Source organism: Gambusia affinis, linkage group LG14 (genome assembly GCF_019740435.1).
Source record: "Gambusia affinis linkage group LG14, SWU_Gaff_1.0, whole genome shotgun sequence".
NCBI classification, from domain to species: Eukaryota; Metazoa; Chordata; class Actinopteri; order Cyprinodontiformes; family Poeciliidae; genus Gambusia; species Gambusia affinis.
Genome location: NC_057881.1, coordinates 6,670,393 through 6,685,043, shown reverse-complemented (window position 1 = coordinate 6,685,043; position 14,651 = coordinate 6,670,393). Strand labels below are relative to the sequence as shown.

The 14,651-nt window shown below is 35.9% G+C and overlaps 3 protein-coding genes across 3 annotated transcripts; 2 read left to right on the top strand and 1 right to left on the bottom strand.

The window, feature by feature from the left end:
- The first annotated feature begins 87 nt into the window (after nt 1-87).
- On the top strand, nt 88-3,537 carry LOC122843862 (gastrula zinc finger protein XlCGF57.1-like). The gene is made up of 2 exons (XM_044138962.1): nt 88-539; nt 1,040-3,537. The coding sequence occupies exons 1-2, from the start codon at nt 371-373 to the stop codon at nt 2,602-2,604; spliced, it is 1,734 nt and encodes a 577-aa protein (XP_043994897.1). The 5' UTR covers nt 88-370; the 3' UTR covers nt 2,605-3,537.
- Nucleotides 3,538-4,643: 1,106 nt separating this feature from the next.
- On the top strand, nt 4,644-8,391 carry LOC122843863 (gastrula zinc finger protein XlCGF57.1-like). The gene is made up of 2 exons (XM_044138963.1): nt 4,644-4,955; nt 6,314-8,391. Exons 1-2 carry the CDS (start codon nt 4,892-4,894, stop codon nt 7,969-7,971), a joined length of 1,722 nt encoding a protein of 573 aa, XP_043994898.1. The 5' UTR covers nt 4,644-4,891; the 3' UTR covers nt 7,972-8,391.
- Nucleotides 8,392-10,908: 2,517 nt separating this feature from the next.
- Nucleotides 10,909-14,072, bottom strand: LOC122843889 (zinc finger protein 570-like). The gene is made up of 2 exons (XM_044139004.1): nt 13,842-14,072; nt 10,909-12,262 (listed from the first exon to the last, which is right to left on the bottom strand). Exons 1-2 carry the CDS (start codon nt 13,951-13,953, stop codon nt 11,469-11,471), a joined length of 906 nt encoding a protein of 301 aa, XP_043994939.1. The 5' UTR covers nt 13,954-14,072; the 3' UTR covers nt 10,909-11,468.
- Nucleotides 14,073-14,651: the final 579 nt, after the last annotated feature.

Sequence of the window (14,651 nt, the reverse complement as noted above, 5' to 3'; positions counted from 1 at the left end):
TAAAAGAGGTGGATCAATGAGAGTTTGAAAATTCAAAGCGGAACTAAAAGTCGTTCACAGTTTCCTCCGTGGAGCCACAGTGAAACACACAGGAAATAAATAACGCGGATAGCAGCAATAGCCGTTCTCCTGTCAGAAGGCATTTTGATGAAGGGTTTTTGTGTTTTGTAGGATTATTTGAGTGGTTGCGATAGCATTGTCTTCGATTGTGCCATAAATAGTCGTTCACTGTTTATTCAGTGGAGCTACAGTGAAACAGACAGGAAATAAAACCGGGACACAAATAGCAGCGTTAGCTTCCCTTCTGTTAGAATGTAGTTTGAAGACGGGTTTGGTTTTTGGGGTAAACATTTGAGTGTTTGCAGTAAAAATGTCTTCAGTTCAGCGTCAGAGAGAGTTAATCAACGAGCAGTTAACTCCTGCCGAAGAAACATTAACGGAGTTTAAAGAAATCATCGTCAAGTCGGAGGAAGAGATGGATGATCAGCGCAGACTGCTGGGTTGCAGGCGGATTCCCCTGATAATCTTACACCGAATAGGTACGAACCACTGTCCCGTCTTAATTATTTGGGCATGAAACTAAATGCTAAAATATTACAACAATAAAAACTTGAACAGATCAGTTCCGTTGAAAGCTTAGTTAGATCGTGGAGGTACATAGTATTAACTGAAGGGAAAAAAAATGACGGCTAAAAGTCAGCCTTATAGCCACTTAAAGAACATTTCCACAATTAAAGGGCTAGTGTCCCAGTAAAATCTAGAGAGACACATCCAGGTGTTTATCTTTTGTCGCACTGATTACTGTAACAGTGTCCTCACAGGTCTGAGTTAATTTAATTGAAAGGTGAAGATTAACAGAATGTTATAAAACAATGTCTTTATTGTATTATAACGCACATCTATCGACTCTCCCTTCAGAAGAACCATATCGATTAAGTTTAATATTCATATGAAATAAAGCCTGTTTCAGTTGCATCAACGGATAAACATGAAGTTTTTTTTTAATCTAAATTTATAAGCTGTTGCTTTTCTTGTTCAGATCTCCCACAAAATTGTGTGTGTAAAGAGGAGGAAGATTTCACTGAGTTCAGCGACCAGGATGGGAATTCAGCTTTAGAAAAAGAGGAACAAGAACCTTTTAAAATAAAACATGAGCAAGAGGAACCAGAACATCAACAGTTCAAAGAAGAAGAAAATCAACTTTGCATAAGTCAGGATGAAGAGCATCTTATGTTGAAACAGGAAACTGGAGACATTTTGGTGACTCCTTCTAATGTGCAAAAAATCAGTAATGAAACAGAACCAAACAGGAGCCAACTTATTTTCCACTTTTCAAGCACTACGGAGGGTCCAGTAGTTGAGGACCAGGATCAGGAAGAAAGCAAATCTGAAGACCCAGGAGGAAAGATGGAAAAAGAGCAGAAACCAACCGAGAAATGTCAGAAAAAAAAACAGCAAAAAGGAATTATTGAAGGTCCAAAACAAAAAAAGCACAAAAAAACTCACCTGGACCAAAATGTGTACTCCTGTGAATTTTGTCATCAAATTTTTTCTCAGAAAGGTAACTTGATGACACATGTGAGGATTCATACTGGGGAGAAGCGTTTCACATGTCTTACTTGTGGAAAAAGTTTCACTCAAAAAGGTAATTTAATTTCTCACATGAAAAGCCACACAGGAGAGAAGCCTTTCACATGTAGAACTTGTGAAAAAAAGTTTAGTAACAAAAGAAATTTAACTATTCACATGAGGACTCATACAGGCGAGAAGCCTTTCTCTTGTGTGAATTGTCGAAAACGTTTTAGAAGTGCATCGTGTTTATCTTCTCACATGAAGGTTCATATAGTCGAGAAGCCTTTCACATGTATGACTTGTGGAAAAAGTTTTAGTCGAAAAGATCATTTAAGTAATCACATGAAGCTTCACACAGGTGAGAAACCATTCACATGTACTACTTGTGGAAAAAGTTTCAGAATCAAATCTGATTTAACTATTCACACAAGAATTCATACAGGTGAGAAACCTTTCTCATGTGGAACATGTGGAAAAAGTTTCAGAAGCACATCTCGTTTAACTTCTCACATGAGGATTCATATGGCTGAGAAGCCTTTGACATGTATGACTTGTGGAAAAAGTTTCACTCGAACTGATCATTTAGGTAATCACATGAGAATTCACACAGGTGAGAAGCCTTTCACATGTATGACTTGTGGAAAAAGTTTCAGAATCAAATTTGATTTAACTATTCACATGAGAATTCATACAGGTGAGAAACCTTTCTCATGTGGAACCTGTGGAAAAAGTTTTAGAAGCACATCTCGTTTAACCTCTCACATGAGGATTCATATGGCAGAGAAGCCTTTCACATGTATGACTTGTGGAAAAAGTTTCACACGAAAAGATCATTTAGTCAAACACATGAACCTTCACATAGGTGAGAAGCCTTTCATATGTATGACTTGTGGAAAAGGAGTCATTCAGAAACATAATTTAGCTAGTCACGTTATAGGTCACACAGGTGTGGAGCATTTCTCATGTGGGATCTGTGGGAAAAGTTTCACCTATGAAAATGGTTTACCTGTTCATGAGGACTCACAAATGTGAGACATTATGTGAACCTCGAATACCATGGTGCTCTGTGACTTGCTTTTTGTGCTTTAATTACATCTAGATCATATCTTTGATTTTTTTGTAGCTTAGTTCAAAAAAGCATTTCAAAAAAAGACTTCTAACTGAAGTTCTTAAAATTCACCTTATTCTACTAATTTCACATCTTAAAATCAGATTTGAGATGATAATCACCGGGAATCTTAAATGAAATGGATTTGAAGGGTGTGTTGAAGGAATAAATGGTTTAAATTTTCAGAATAAGAATGCAAAGTCGTGTTTATCTTTTTGCTGTATTTATACAGAGTTTTTGTTCAATTATTGAAGGTTTTTTGCTATTGGATTCATGTTAAGAGTTCATGTATGGACTGGTAATTGCCCTTTGGTATTCATAATGTTTTCTGTATTTGAATCTAATTATCACACATTATTATTTCTATTATTTTCTCTGTTTCTGAATCAGGAAGGAAATCATGCTGGTTATCTTAATTATTATTAAGATTTTAACAACACAGGCATAAGGTTTACTAAATCATGTTGATACTGTAGATATTTTACTATTTTTGGTTTACATACATAAACCCTTGTTAAAGCTATTCTGAATTGTAAAATTATTTTTATTTTCTTATCTTTCATTCATTATACAGAAGATTTGTTTGAGGATTTTCTTTAAAGATGTTAGTAAATGTATGAGTGACAAATTCCATTTCTTTTACAAAAGTGACTCATTACAACTATTTTTACTTCTTATATAATAAAGTCAATTTACCACCATTGTTTTTTTTTTTCAATCTTGTAGTGCATTTTGACTCTTAATTAGGGTCTGTTCTAAAATTGCAGGTTGGCTGTGGGGAGGTGTGAGCACTGCAACACCCTGAACACTCATTGACTAAAATGGATGCACAATCATTTTTTTAAAATATCATAATTTTTAACTGGTTCCAGCAACACTAAGATGAGGTGTTACAGGAAGGAAACTGTGACATCATTGCGGTCTTTAAAACATAATAAACTTAATTATGTCTGTTTTGACCTGTATATTGTGTTGAATTTAGTAAATCAAGATCCTCCCCTGAAAAATGCTTTTAGATAATATTAAAAAATTATTTTTAACAGAGCTGCAGTTCGGTTTCATGCTCACCACAGTACTGAAACTGCCCTCGTCAAAGTATTCAATGACATCCGCATAAGTACAGTCTGTTGAAGAACCAGCATTAGGTCTATTGGACCTCAACGCAGCTTTTGACACCTGTATAAAAGGATGTAGTTTGAATTCAGGTTTGGTGTTGTGGGTAAAAAGTTTGACTGTTTGCAGTTAAAATGTCTTCAGTTCCGCCTCAGGGAGAGTTAATCAACGAGCAGTTATTGTGCGTGTGTACACATACATATACTACTGTATAAAAGCTACATAGTTTCATGTAACTTTGATTCTGAATTAAATGTTTTAATATTAAATATTTTTTAAATATATTAGATGTGAGGGCAAAATTTCAGTAATAGTCATTCTTTGTGTCTTACCCTGTATAGTGTCTTTCACTTAGATAACCAAAGTACTGAAAAATAAATCCATCCATCCATCCATTATCTTACACCCTTCTTCCCTAATAGGGTCGGGAGGGTTGCTGGTTGCTCCAGCTGCGTCCCGGGTGAGAGGCGGGGTTCACCCTGGACAGGTCGACAGTCTGTCGCAGGGCAACACAAAGACATACAAGACAAACAACACACTCACACACACACTCACACCTAGGGAGAATTTAGAGAAACCAATTAACCTGACAGTCATGTTTTTGGACTATGGGAGGAACCCGGAGAGAACCCACCATGCACAGGGAGAACATGCAAACTCCATGCAGAAAGACCCCGGGCCGGGAATCGAACCCAGGACCTTCTTGCTCCAACAGCTCTACCAACTGCGCCACTGTGCAGCCCTTTGAAAAATAAATACTTCTAAATAATCACATTACTGTATTAAGAGATTTACAAAAAAGAGGTCGTTCGAGGGGACTTGAAAATTCAACGCGGAACTAAAACTCTTTCACAGTTTCTTCAGTGGAGCCACAGTGAAACACACAGGAAATGCAAACAAAACAGAAAAGCAGTTAGAGTTCTTTGTGTTAAAATGTAGTTTGAATACGGGTTTGATGTTTTATGTAAATATTCGAGTGTTTGCTGTAAAAAAATGTCTTCAGTTCAGCGTCAGAGAGAGTTTAACAACGATCAGTTAACTGCTGCTGAAGAAACATTAACGGAGTTTAAATAAATCATCGTCAAACCCGAGGAAAAGATGGATGGTCGTCGCAGACTGCTGGATTTCTCCCGGATCCCCCTGATAATCTTACACCGAGTTGGTATGAAACAGCCTCACGTTTTAAGTTGTTTTGACTGACCCTTAACTCGGCATCGTATTTACACCAAATTAAATGACTGGAATAACAAATACGTTCCAGCTGAATATAAAATACTTGACCTGAACTACTTACTATTCATCATATAATGTCAAAATTACAAAAATATATTCTAATAGAAATAAAAAAAACAAAAAACATTTTATCTTGAGTCAAAGTAAGTACTTGCTTTTAAAAATACTTAAAGTATTGAGAGAACACATATTTGCTGGATGCATTCCCTAATATAATAGTCTAGAATATCTTTAAATGTGCCTATTGTATATATTTTGTTTTCTACCTCTATAGTGCTGTATCATTTTAATGAACAATGCTGGACAGAATGGATTTTTTATGGTATCTACCCTCTTTTACATTTGGACTTATTATTCTCCACATTAGAATCTCAGTGATGACCAGCAGAGTTAAATGCCATTAATTTAAAGAAGAGGAATAATTATACCTGTAAACGTTTTTATTTAGTTGTCTTCCTGAAAAAAGATATTAGACACACTTAACAAATAAATAGGCAGTGATCATTTCCACTTCCTATTTCATTTTTGTGAGGAAGTTGTGTTCGCCATTGCTTTCCACATATAGAAACAAGATTTTCATTGCCACACTACAAGGCGCGTATTTAGAAAGGAGACATTAGACCAGAGACCAGTAGTAGAGGCGATGATGCAGGTTCTTTGTGGAAAGTTGCAGAGAAAAATAGATCTATTGTGGGGAAAAAATTGTAAAAAATCAGGGCAGGGTTTTTACAGATATTTCGGGATTACTCTCATTCACACTCCAGAATATTTTTTGTCTGTGTTACAGAGAGCACAGGAGGAAGGCCATGTGTAAACATTATTTATTTTATGATTTTATTTTCAGATAATGTTTGAATTTTGTGTTTGCAAAGGCAGCAGATATAAATCAGTCACTTTTACATCATGATTAATTTTACATGTTGCTGTCGCATTCGACCAAAATGTCAAATGTTTTCTGTGTCATCACTTTCTATCTTCGTGCTCTTAAAAACTTTTTTGAGGCATATAACTCTCATACCTTGTCACTTTCATTCAGTTTTGTGTGCCAAGTAATAATTATTTGCATACAGGAATGGTGTTTTACTCAACATTTTATATTAAATGTTGCTAGTTGGAACTTAATGATTTGGTTGTAGATGTTTAAAGGCACTTTTTATTGACGGATGCAAAGGTTTTTTCCCCAAGGCCCTTGGGTCAGATGTCCAGCCTATTTAGATGCATGATGTGATTCAAGTGAAGCTTATATTTTACTGAAATTTATAAGCTTGTGTTGTCTTTTTTGTCCAGATCTTCCACAGCACTGTGTGAATGAACTCACTGAATCTGGAGTGATTACTGAACTCAACACCCAGGATGAGAACTTGACTTTAAATGAAGTAAAACTTGAATCTGTGGAGATAAAACAGGAGCAAAAAGAACCAGAACATCTGCTGATAAAATGCGAGCAAGAGGAACAGGAACAAGAAGATTCAGAACATCTCCACATAAAACCAGAACGAGAGGAACCAGAACATCAGCCGTTTAAAGATGAAGAGGATCAACTCTGCATCACTCAGTATGAAGAGCAGTTTGTGATAAAACAGGAGACTGGAGACATTTTGGTGACTCCTCTTAATGTGCAAATAATCAACAATGAAACAGAATCAAACAGGAACCAACTCGTCTCTCATGCATCTTCTGAAGATGAGAACCAGGATCAGGAAGGAAACAATTCTGAAGACCCAGGAGAAGAGAGAGAAAAAGAGCAGAAACAAAACAAGAGATGTCAGAAAACCAAACGGCAAAAAGGAACTACTGAGGGTTTAAAACATATCCACAAGAAAACTCACAGGGACCTAAATTTATATCCCTGTAAAATTTGTGACAAAGTCTTTACTCGAAAAGGTCATTTGACAAAACATATAATGATTCATACTGGTGAGAAGCCGTTCCCATGTTTGATGTGCGGAAAGAGTTTTAGGGAAAGAGAAACTTTAACTTCTCACATGAGAACTCATACAGGAGAGAGGCCATTCTCGTGTAAAAGCTGTGAAAAAACATTCATTTATAAAAATAATTTAACTGTTCACATGAAAACTCACACACAAGAGAAGCCGTTCACATGTGTGACCTGCCAAAAAAGTTTCAGAAGCAGGTCTGATTTAACTTCTCATAATAGGATTCATACAGGTGAGAAGCCTTTCTCATGTATGACTTGTGGAAAAAATTTCACTCAAAAAGGTAATTTAAGTAGTCACATGAAAGGTCACACAGGTGAAAAGCCTTTCACATGTATGACTTGTGGAAAGAGTTTTAGTGAAAGAAAGAGTTTAACTTCTCACATGAGAACTCACACAGGCGAGAGGCCTTTCTCATGTGAGATGTGTGGGAAAAGTTTCATTACAAAACACAGTTTAACTTGTCACAAGAGGATTCATACAGGTGTGAAGCCTTTCACATGCAAGTGCTGTGGAAAAAGGTTTATTAATAAAACCAATTTAGTTCATCACATGAGAACTCAGACAGGTGAGCAACCTTTCTCATGTGAAATTTGTGGAAAATGGTCTTCTACAAAAGATGGATTAACTTCTCACGTAAGAACTCATACAGGCAAGAAGCCTTTCGTATGTGGGACCTGTGGAAAAAGTTTCAGATATAAATCTGTTTTAACTTATCACATAAGGACTCATACAGGTGAGAAACCTTTTGTATGTGGGACCTGTGAAAAAAGTTTCAGACAAAAATGTTTTTTAACTTCTCACATAAGGACTCATACAGGTGAAAAACCTTTCTCATGTGGGATCTGTGGAAAAGGTCTGTCTGCCAAAAAGAGTTTAACTTATCACATGAGGACTCATACAGGTGAGAAACCTTTCCTTTGTGAGACCTGTGGAAAGAGTTTCACCAATAAAATGAGTTTACTTGTTCACACAAGGAATCACACAGGTGAGATATTTTTAAAGTGAGAAAGTTCCTCTGTAACTTACCTTTTAATGTTGTAAATACAGTGACATTACAAAAAGAGTTGTAATTAAAAATTCTTAAATGTATGCGAATTTTGCATTTTATAAGGGATTTCTGATTTTGGAAGGATGACTGAGATATTTTAATTCTTTTGTTGAAATATCTTTGCTGACATATTTGTTAAAGCTAAACAAACTGGTTGTTATTCTACCTATGTCTTTTTCATCAGTTACACAGTTTGTTTGAGAAGGTTTTTAGTTTTTGGACGTTTGAAAATATTTTGATATAGATTCAATTTGTTATGAAAGTGACTGTCAGTGAAACTATTTTTAAGTTTCTTGTAATAAAGTCAGTTTACCATAATGATGGTCTTCTTTTTTCATTTTAGTGGTAAATTGTTGTAAGTTGTTTTATATATATATATATAATAAAAAGTCCAGCATAGAGTTGATTAGTGCACTGATTTTAATGCAACCAAAATACATCATAAAAAGGTAAAAGTTGGTGTAAATCAGCTACCTCTAAAAAGTCATTGTAATTACTACGTACATCACAAATAATCTGCTAAAAGCAGCATCTAGACGTAGCAACTTGAATTTACATTTACTGATTCAAATAGCAATTGAAAACAAATGTAAGTAAGTGTACTTACATTATTTAAGTAATTCAAAAAGTTAAATGATTACATTTTAAATGGAGTTAGTTAATTGTAATCAGTTGTCTTTTTAAAGTATCAAACTAAAAATGACGAGGACTCTATTAGAGTATTACACTGGACCCCTTTCTATTCGCGGTTCAGTATTCATAGATTCATCTATTCATTGAGTCTTCTTTTGAAGAATCAAATATTTTGTAGATTTAAAGAATGCAAACAAAACTGCAGCTTGGGAAGCTGGCCTAACTGAGTGCACTGCTACTTGACACAGATTGGTTGTTAGACCAGTGATAAGAAAAGGTATAGATGTTAGCTTCTGTGCTACTGCTAAGTCAGCTCCCATTGTGCGTATTATTGCATATTTGCTGTTTCAGCTGTTAAAATAGACACTTTAGATTTTAGATGGGGTCTAAATTATGAACACAATTTAATTATTTGTTAAATACTTTGAGTCCACTAAACTTTTCAAGTTATTTTAGTAGGCTTCCTTTTTGTGATTGGTTGAACTGTGTTTCACATTACTTCATTTCTCCTGTGTGGGTCTCATGTGATTAATTAAATCACCTGAGGCATCTCACCTGTGCAAGCTCTCTTGTGATAAACTGAACCAGTTTTTTGACGGTAATCTTTTCCACAGGTGATGCATGAAAAGGAACTCTCACCTGTGTGAGTTCTTGTCATGTGACTCTTTTGAGAAAACAAACTATCACAAATTTGACAAGAATACAGCCTCTTATCTGTGAGAGTTTTCTGACATCTATTAATTTTCTGTTTTGGGTCGTCGTCCCCTGTTGTCACACAGATCTGCTCCTGGCTCTCAGCTTCAGGAGCAACCTGTAAGATAATTTGGGTTCCATTTGGTTCTGGTTTGGAGTGGCATTTTTCCTCATTAGCTGGAGTCAGTGTGAAGGTATTGGTCTCCTGCTTCGGCACAAGCGTCTCTTCTTCCTGACTGATGCAGAGTTCCTGCGCTTCTTGTTTTGTCTGTAGGTGTTCTGGTTCTTTTTGGTCTTTTATCTACAGTAGATCTGTAGGTGTTGAAGTTCTGTTTGGTCCTGTTTCATCTGCAGATGTTCTGGTTCCGGTTCCTCCTGGACTGCACTACTGTTCCTCTCCTGGTCATGGAAATGTTGGTCAGTGAAAAACTAATTTGCTGTTGATGCACAAAATTTGGGAAGCTCTGATAATGAAAAAAGAAAAAGCTTTTAAATATGTGTAAAATAAATTATTTTTCACTATAATGGTTATATGGCTCTTTAGATGTTTTACTTACAGCTCAATTATAAAACTATGGCTGCAACTAATGATTATCATTAATCTCTCAATAATCCATTAATGTTTTTAGCAGCATTTATTTTTAAGCATCTCTGATTTTATTTTAGTGCATTTTCTTCTTCTAGTATTGACAAACCAATTAATTGGTGTGCAAATTAATTACCAATTAATGAACAAAAAGCCCACAGTGGTCACTGACAGAAAATTATCTACAACTGATAAAAGCAATGAATAAAAATTTACTAAAATTTAACCCTTAAAAAACATTTTTGAATTGTGATTCAACAAAATCTAAAACCGGTTTGGACAAAAATGATGGTACACTGCAGAAACACAAAATCTTACCAAGAATTTATGTCTAGTTTCTTGTCCAAATATCTTAATAGACTTGAAAAATATGAAAAATAACTTAAAAATAACTTTGCGGTAAGATATAAAAACTTGCTTTAGGTCAATCATTCATATTTAAAAGTATAAAAACATAAATATTGACATAATTAAGGCTGAAATCCTTTATGAAATGGAAAATTAATGCTGCCAGAAAGTGTGCCGCTCTTTCACTGTAATGTTTTCAGCAGCAGTCCAGTGCAGTTTCCCAAACCTGGTCCTTAACGCTCTGTACGTTTTACATGGACACGTTAATTTGTTGCTTGTGTTATACAAGTTTATACTTTTTTGGGGCATTTTATTTATAAGTCTTTTGTGCATTAATATTTAACCCGTTACTCACATGTCCCTGCAGAGAAAATTATGTGGTAATTTGTTGCTTAGTTACTACAGAATTTTTTCTGTGCTATTTTCACATTTCGATCAAATATAATTGCTTGAAAGTTTAACCACAACCACAGGTTTTTAACAACCTGCAGAAATAAATTAGCTGATTCTTTTATTTTGTCAATTAATCATAAATCGGATTGTCATTTAAAACTTTAAATATCCATTATGACAAGACTAAAACTCTTAGTTTTAATTCTTAAAACTTGTTTTAAAAAAACTCCAGAGACAACAATGATGCGGCATCAACCAGGTTTTTATTCCTTTTCTATTCATAACACTGAACACGAAGGAAAACATTCACATTAAAATGTCAGTTATGCTTTTATGTATTTAAACTTCAATGGTCCCTATTAGCAACCAGGATGTCATGTTTGTTGTGAGGAAAAACTCACAAGCAGTCCATTTTGTTCTGTAAAACCTACAGACATTTTTAAATCAGACATTTAAATCATTTTATCGACACATTCTCTAAACTAAACCTTCTTAAAAACAGTCTGCATATGAAAAGAATACACTGAAAAAACATCACAAGTCAGACTTTCTTTGAAGTCGATGAAGATCCATGCAGAAGAAGACAAAAAGATCAAACATCAGCACTGTTTGGTTCGCCGATTGACCCTCCCTTTAAACTGGGAAGTCAAATTTGGCAGAAAGACATTACATTAGTGTAATTAATATTTTAGTGCGATTCTTTTAGTTTTTCATCAGAAAAATGTAGTTAAGCTGTGATTACTTATTAATCACTCCAGATTCTGAACAGTTGAGTTTCAAAAGCACCTTGCTGCTTCAGTTTCAGGCCTTCTCGCCAGTGTGGATTCTGGTGTGACGAGTTAATTTCGATCTTTGCCTGAAGGTTTTTCCACAGAACATGCAGGAGAACGGCTTCTCACCCGTGTGAACCCGCATGTGATACGTCAAACTGCTTTTCTGGGTGAAGCTTTTTCCACAGGTCAGACATGAGAAGGGCTTCTCAGCCGTGTGAATTCTTGAATGAATGAGTAAAATACTTTTGAAACTAAAACTTTTTCCACAGGTGATGCACGAGAAGGGCTTCTCACCGGTGTGACCCTTCATGTGATACGCTAAGTTACCTTTCTGACTGAAGCATTTTCCACAGGTGACACATGAAAACGGCTTCTCACCTGTGTGAATTCTCATGTGTCTCGTTAAGTGACTGTTTTGAGGGAAAATTTTGCCACAAATTTTACAGGAGTATAGATTCTTGAATGTATGAGTTTTCAGGAAGCTGTTTTGTTTTGGTTCTTCGTCTTTTCTGGATCCAGGGTCTTCAAGATCCTGTTTCTTAGATTCAGGAACTTCCTGGTTACGTTTAGAAGCAGATTTTTCCTTATTGCAACGAGTCATTGTTGAAGTATCAATCTCCTGCTTCAACACAACGCTCTCTTGATCCTGACTGATGTAAAGTTCCTCCTCTTCCTCTTTTATTTCCAGATGTACCAGCTCCACCTGCTCCTCTTGGTCCCGTTTCATCAGAAGACGTTCTGGTTCCTCCTCGTCCAAACTGGTTTTCTTCTCCTGGCTAGAGGGCTGCTGGTCGTCTTTACTGTCATAATATTGAGGCAGATCTGGATGAGAAGAAAGAAGAAAATATTAGAAATGTGGGTGAAAAAAGCCCACTTCACTTTAAAGGGAACTTGTTATGCAAAATTCACATTTTTCACATTTCTGTTCTTCCATTTGGGTCTCAACTCCTTCTAAAAACAGTTTAAGTGGTTAGAACAACACTAGGTTGTTTTTTGGCAATAAGTTAACATCGTTTGATGTCTGGTGTCCCTTAAGTCCCATTAAATGGGCACTGCCCCGTTACCTAGCAAGCCTGGCATGTCACCTAGCAACCCAAGTTGAGGTCCAGGATGTTTGGTCAGCTGGTTTTACCATTGTATGCGCTGTACAATGGCTGCTGGACAAGACAAGTGTTTTGTTGTTGATTTACCGTTCAGAAAGCACTTGCTGCGTTCTCGTTGGTTGTACAGGAGGCTCTACTTCTCCTCGTCTAAGATGTATGATTGTATAATTATGCATCTGTGTGCAAACATTTTCACATGCAGGTGTACATATTGAGCTTGGGGGCGTGGCCAACAGAAGCTTATTTGGATTTAAAGTGATATGAGGCCCTAAAGCAGCTCATTCTAACGCAGACTAAAATCTCTTTATCCAAAAATTATTTTGTGCAAATTTTTTCTTTTACATGTTTAGTGTATAAAAAAACAAAACAGGTTTTCATCAAAAAAAGAAGAAAAAAGTTCATTGGGCCAATTATACTCACTAAACAGTCTCTTATTTCTCCACTAGATGTCACTGAAACCGAGTTTAGAGTGACTCTTGATACAATAAAAATAGTTTATAAAGATTCACCTCCTAACCAATATTTATAAGACAGAATAGGTGTAATAGATGAAGTTTCATTATCATAATCAATACAGAACTAGTCCATTTGCAAAAAAAAAACAAACTACTTTTACTACTCTGCACAAACACACAAACGTGAACTTTTTCCATTATCTTACCTATTTTTTCATAATTGTATATTGCATCTTAATGTGTATAATGTAATGGATACACAAAAAATTGACAATAGAAAATGTCCTATTGCTGTAAATTTTTTGTGTATCTATGATCCATGATCCATGGTTCCATTTGCCTGTTAACTGAATTTTAGCCAAAAAGTTGTATCTTAAACTGAAGATGATGTTAACCTTGTCTAAATCATCATTACTAGAGGAAGAATTTATACATTTTTGTGTTCGAAATGGTTTAACAAAATGACTTCAACGTAAACTTTAGCGTTTCTTTGAAAACAATAACAAAAAAAGTACTTTCCACGGATGTTTGCATCAATTACAAAGGCACCCTTGCCACTCTCAATATGGCGGACGCGATGACGTATTGTCTCTACTGGACAACGAAGCCAATGTGGCGTCTGGCTCGTTTGTGGGCTTCGCCGTATATTCTGGGAATGGGGGCTGGCTTGACCGCGGCGAATGGGCCCGAAGTCGCATTTACCTGATTAAATGAAGCTGTAGAAGTGTCGACTTTAAACTAAACCCACCATATGAGCTCAAATCCTCCCAACAGCCCAAATAAATTAGCGCCGCTGTGTTTTTTCCACGTCTATCGGTGTGAAGTCCAGCAGTCTGAGCTTACCATCGACCTCCTCTTCGGACTTGACGATGATTTCTTTAAACTCAGGAAATGTTTCTTCAGCGGGAGTTTCATGCTCCTTACTTAGCGCTCTCTGGGGCTGAACTGAAGACATTTTTAATGCAGACAGTGAAATGCTCCGCCTAGAAGAACAGATGGAGTCTCCTGACAGTCTCAGAAGCAAAGCTAACGCTGTCAGGTTCTGTTTGGATCTCCCGTGCTTCTCCCTGTGACGCTCTGGGAGAAACTGTGAACTAACATTAGTTCCGCTTTAATTTGAACTTAAAAATAACAATACTGGAAATGGATTAAACATAACAAAATGTTTTTGTAAAATTGTTAAGGTGACGCTAACATAACGTTTTCAGTATGGTGCTGTAGATATGGGTGTTGCAATATTGCGGTTTGGGATTATTATCACAAACAGCCTCTTTGTCTCAGCACTAACCATCAGCTTTGGTGTGGGATTTTTGGATTTCTGTAGATTATTTTTTACACTTTTGATAAACATTTTTTAAAAATCTAAAATCAGAAAGTCTCTAATACAAAAAAAAGTTTGAGTCTAATAAAAGGAGTCAGTGCTTCTGATGTTTTCTGTCTCTAAGATAATCATTGTGCCTTGTGTGTGTTTACACTGACAAAGATAAAGACACTTTCTGCACTATAGTCACCATACTGTCTTTCTTGTCTTTTTCTGACCATTTGATTTGGGAATGGGTAACTTTTATGTTTGCCACAAGGTACCTGAATTTCCCACAGGATTAGTAAAGGGCCATTTTATTATTTAAGTATTTTGAAAGAGTTGCTGTTGAT

What these genes read in the sequence shown, in the direction of transcription:
- LOC122843862 (XM_044138962.1), top strand. Translation starts at nt 371, where the DNA reads ATGTCTTCAGTTCAGCGTCAGAGAGAGTTAATCAACGAGCAGTTAACT. An exon ending in GATAATCTTACACCGAATAG is followed by an intron (nt 540 to 1,039) that starts GTACGAACCACT and finishes TTTCTTGTTCAG; the next exon opens with ATCTCCCACAAAATTGTGTG.
- LOC122843863 (XM_044138963.1), top strand. Translation starts at nt 4,892, where the DNA reads ATGGATGGTCGTCGCAGACTGCTGGATTTCTCCCGGATCCCCCTGATA. An exon ending in GATAATCTTACACCGAGTTG is followed by an intron (nt 4,956 to 6,313) that starts GTATGAAACAGC and finishes TTTTTTGTCCAG; the next exon opens with ATCTTCCACAGCACTGTGTG.
- LOC122843889 (XM_044139004.1), bottom strand. Translation starts at nt 13,953, where the DNA reads ATGTCTTCAGTTCAGCCCCAGAGAGCGCTAAGTAAGGAGCATGAAACT. An exon ending in GTCCGAAGAGGAGGTCGATG is followed by an intron (nt 12,263 to 13,841) that starts GTAAGCTCAGAC and finishes CTTCTCATCCAG; the next exon opens with ATCTGCCTCAATATTATGAC.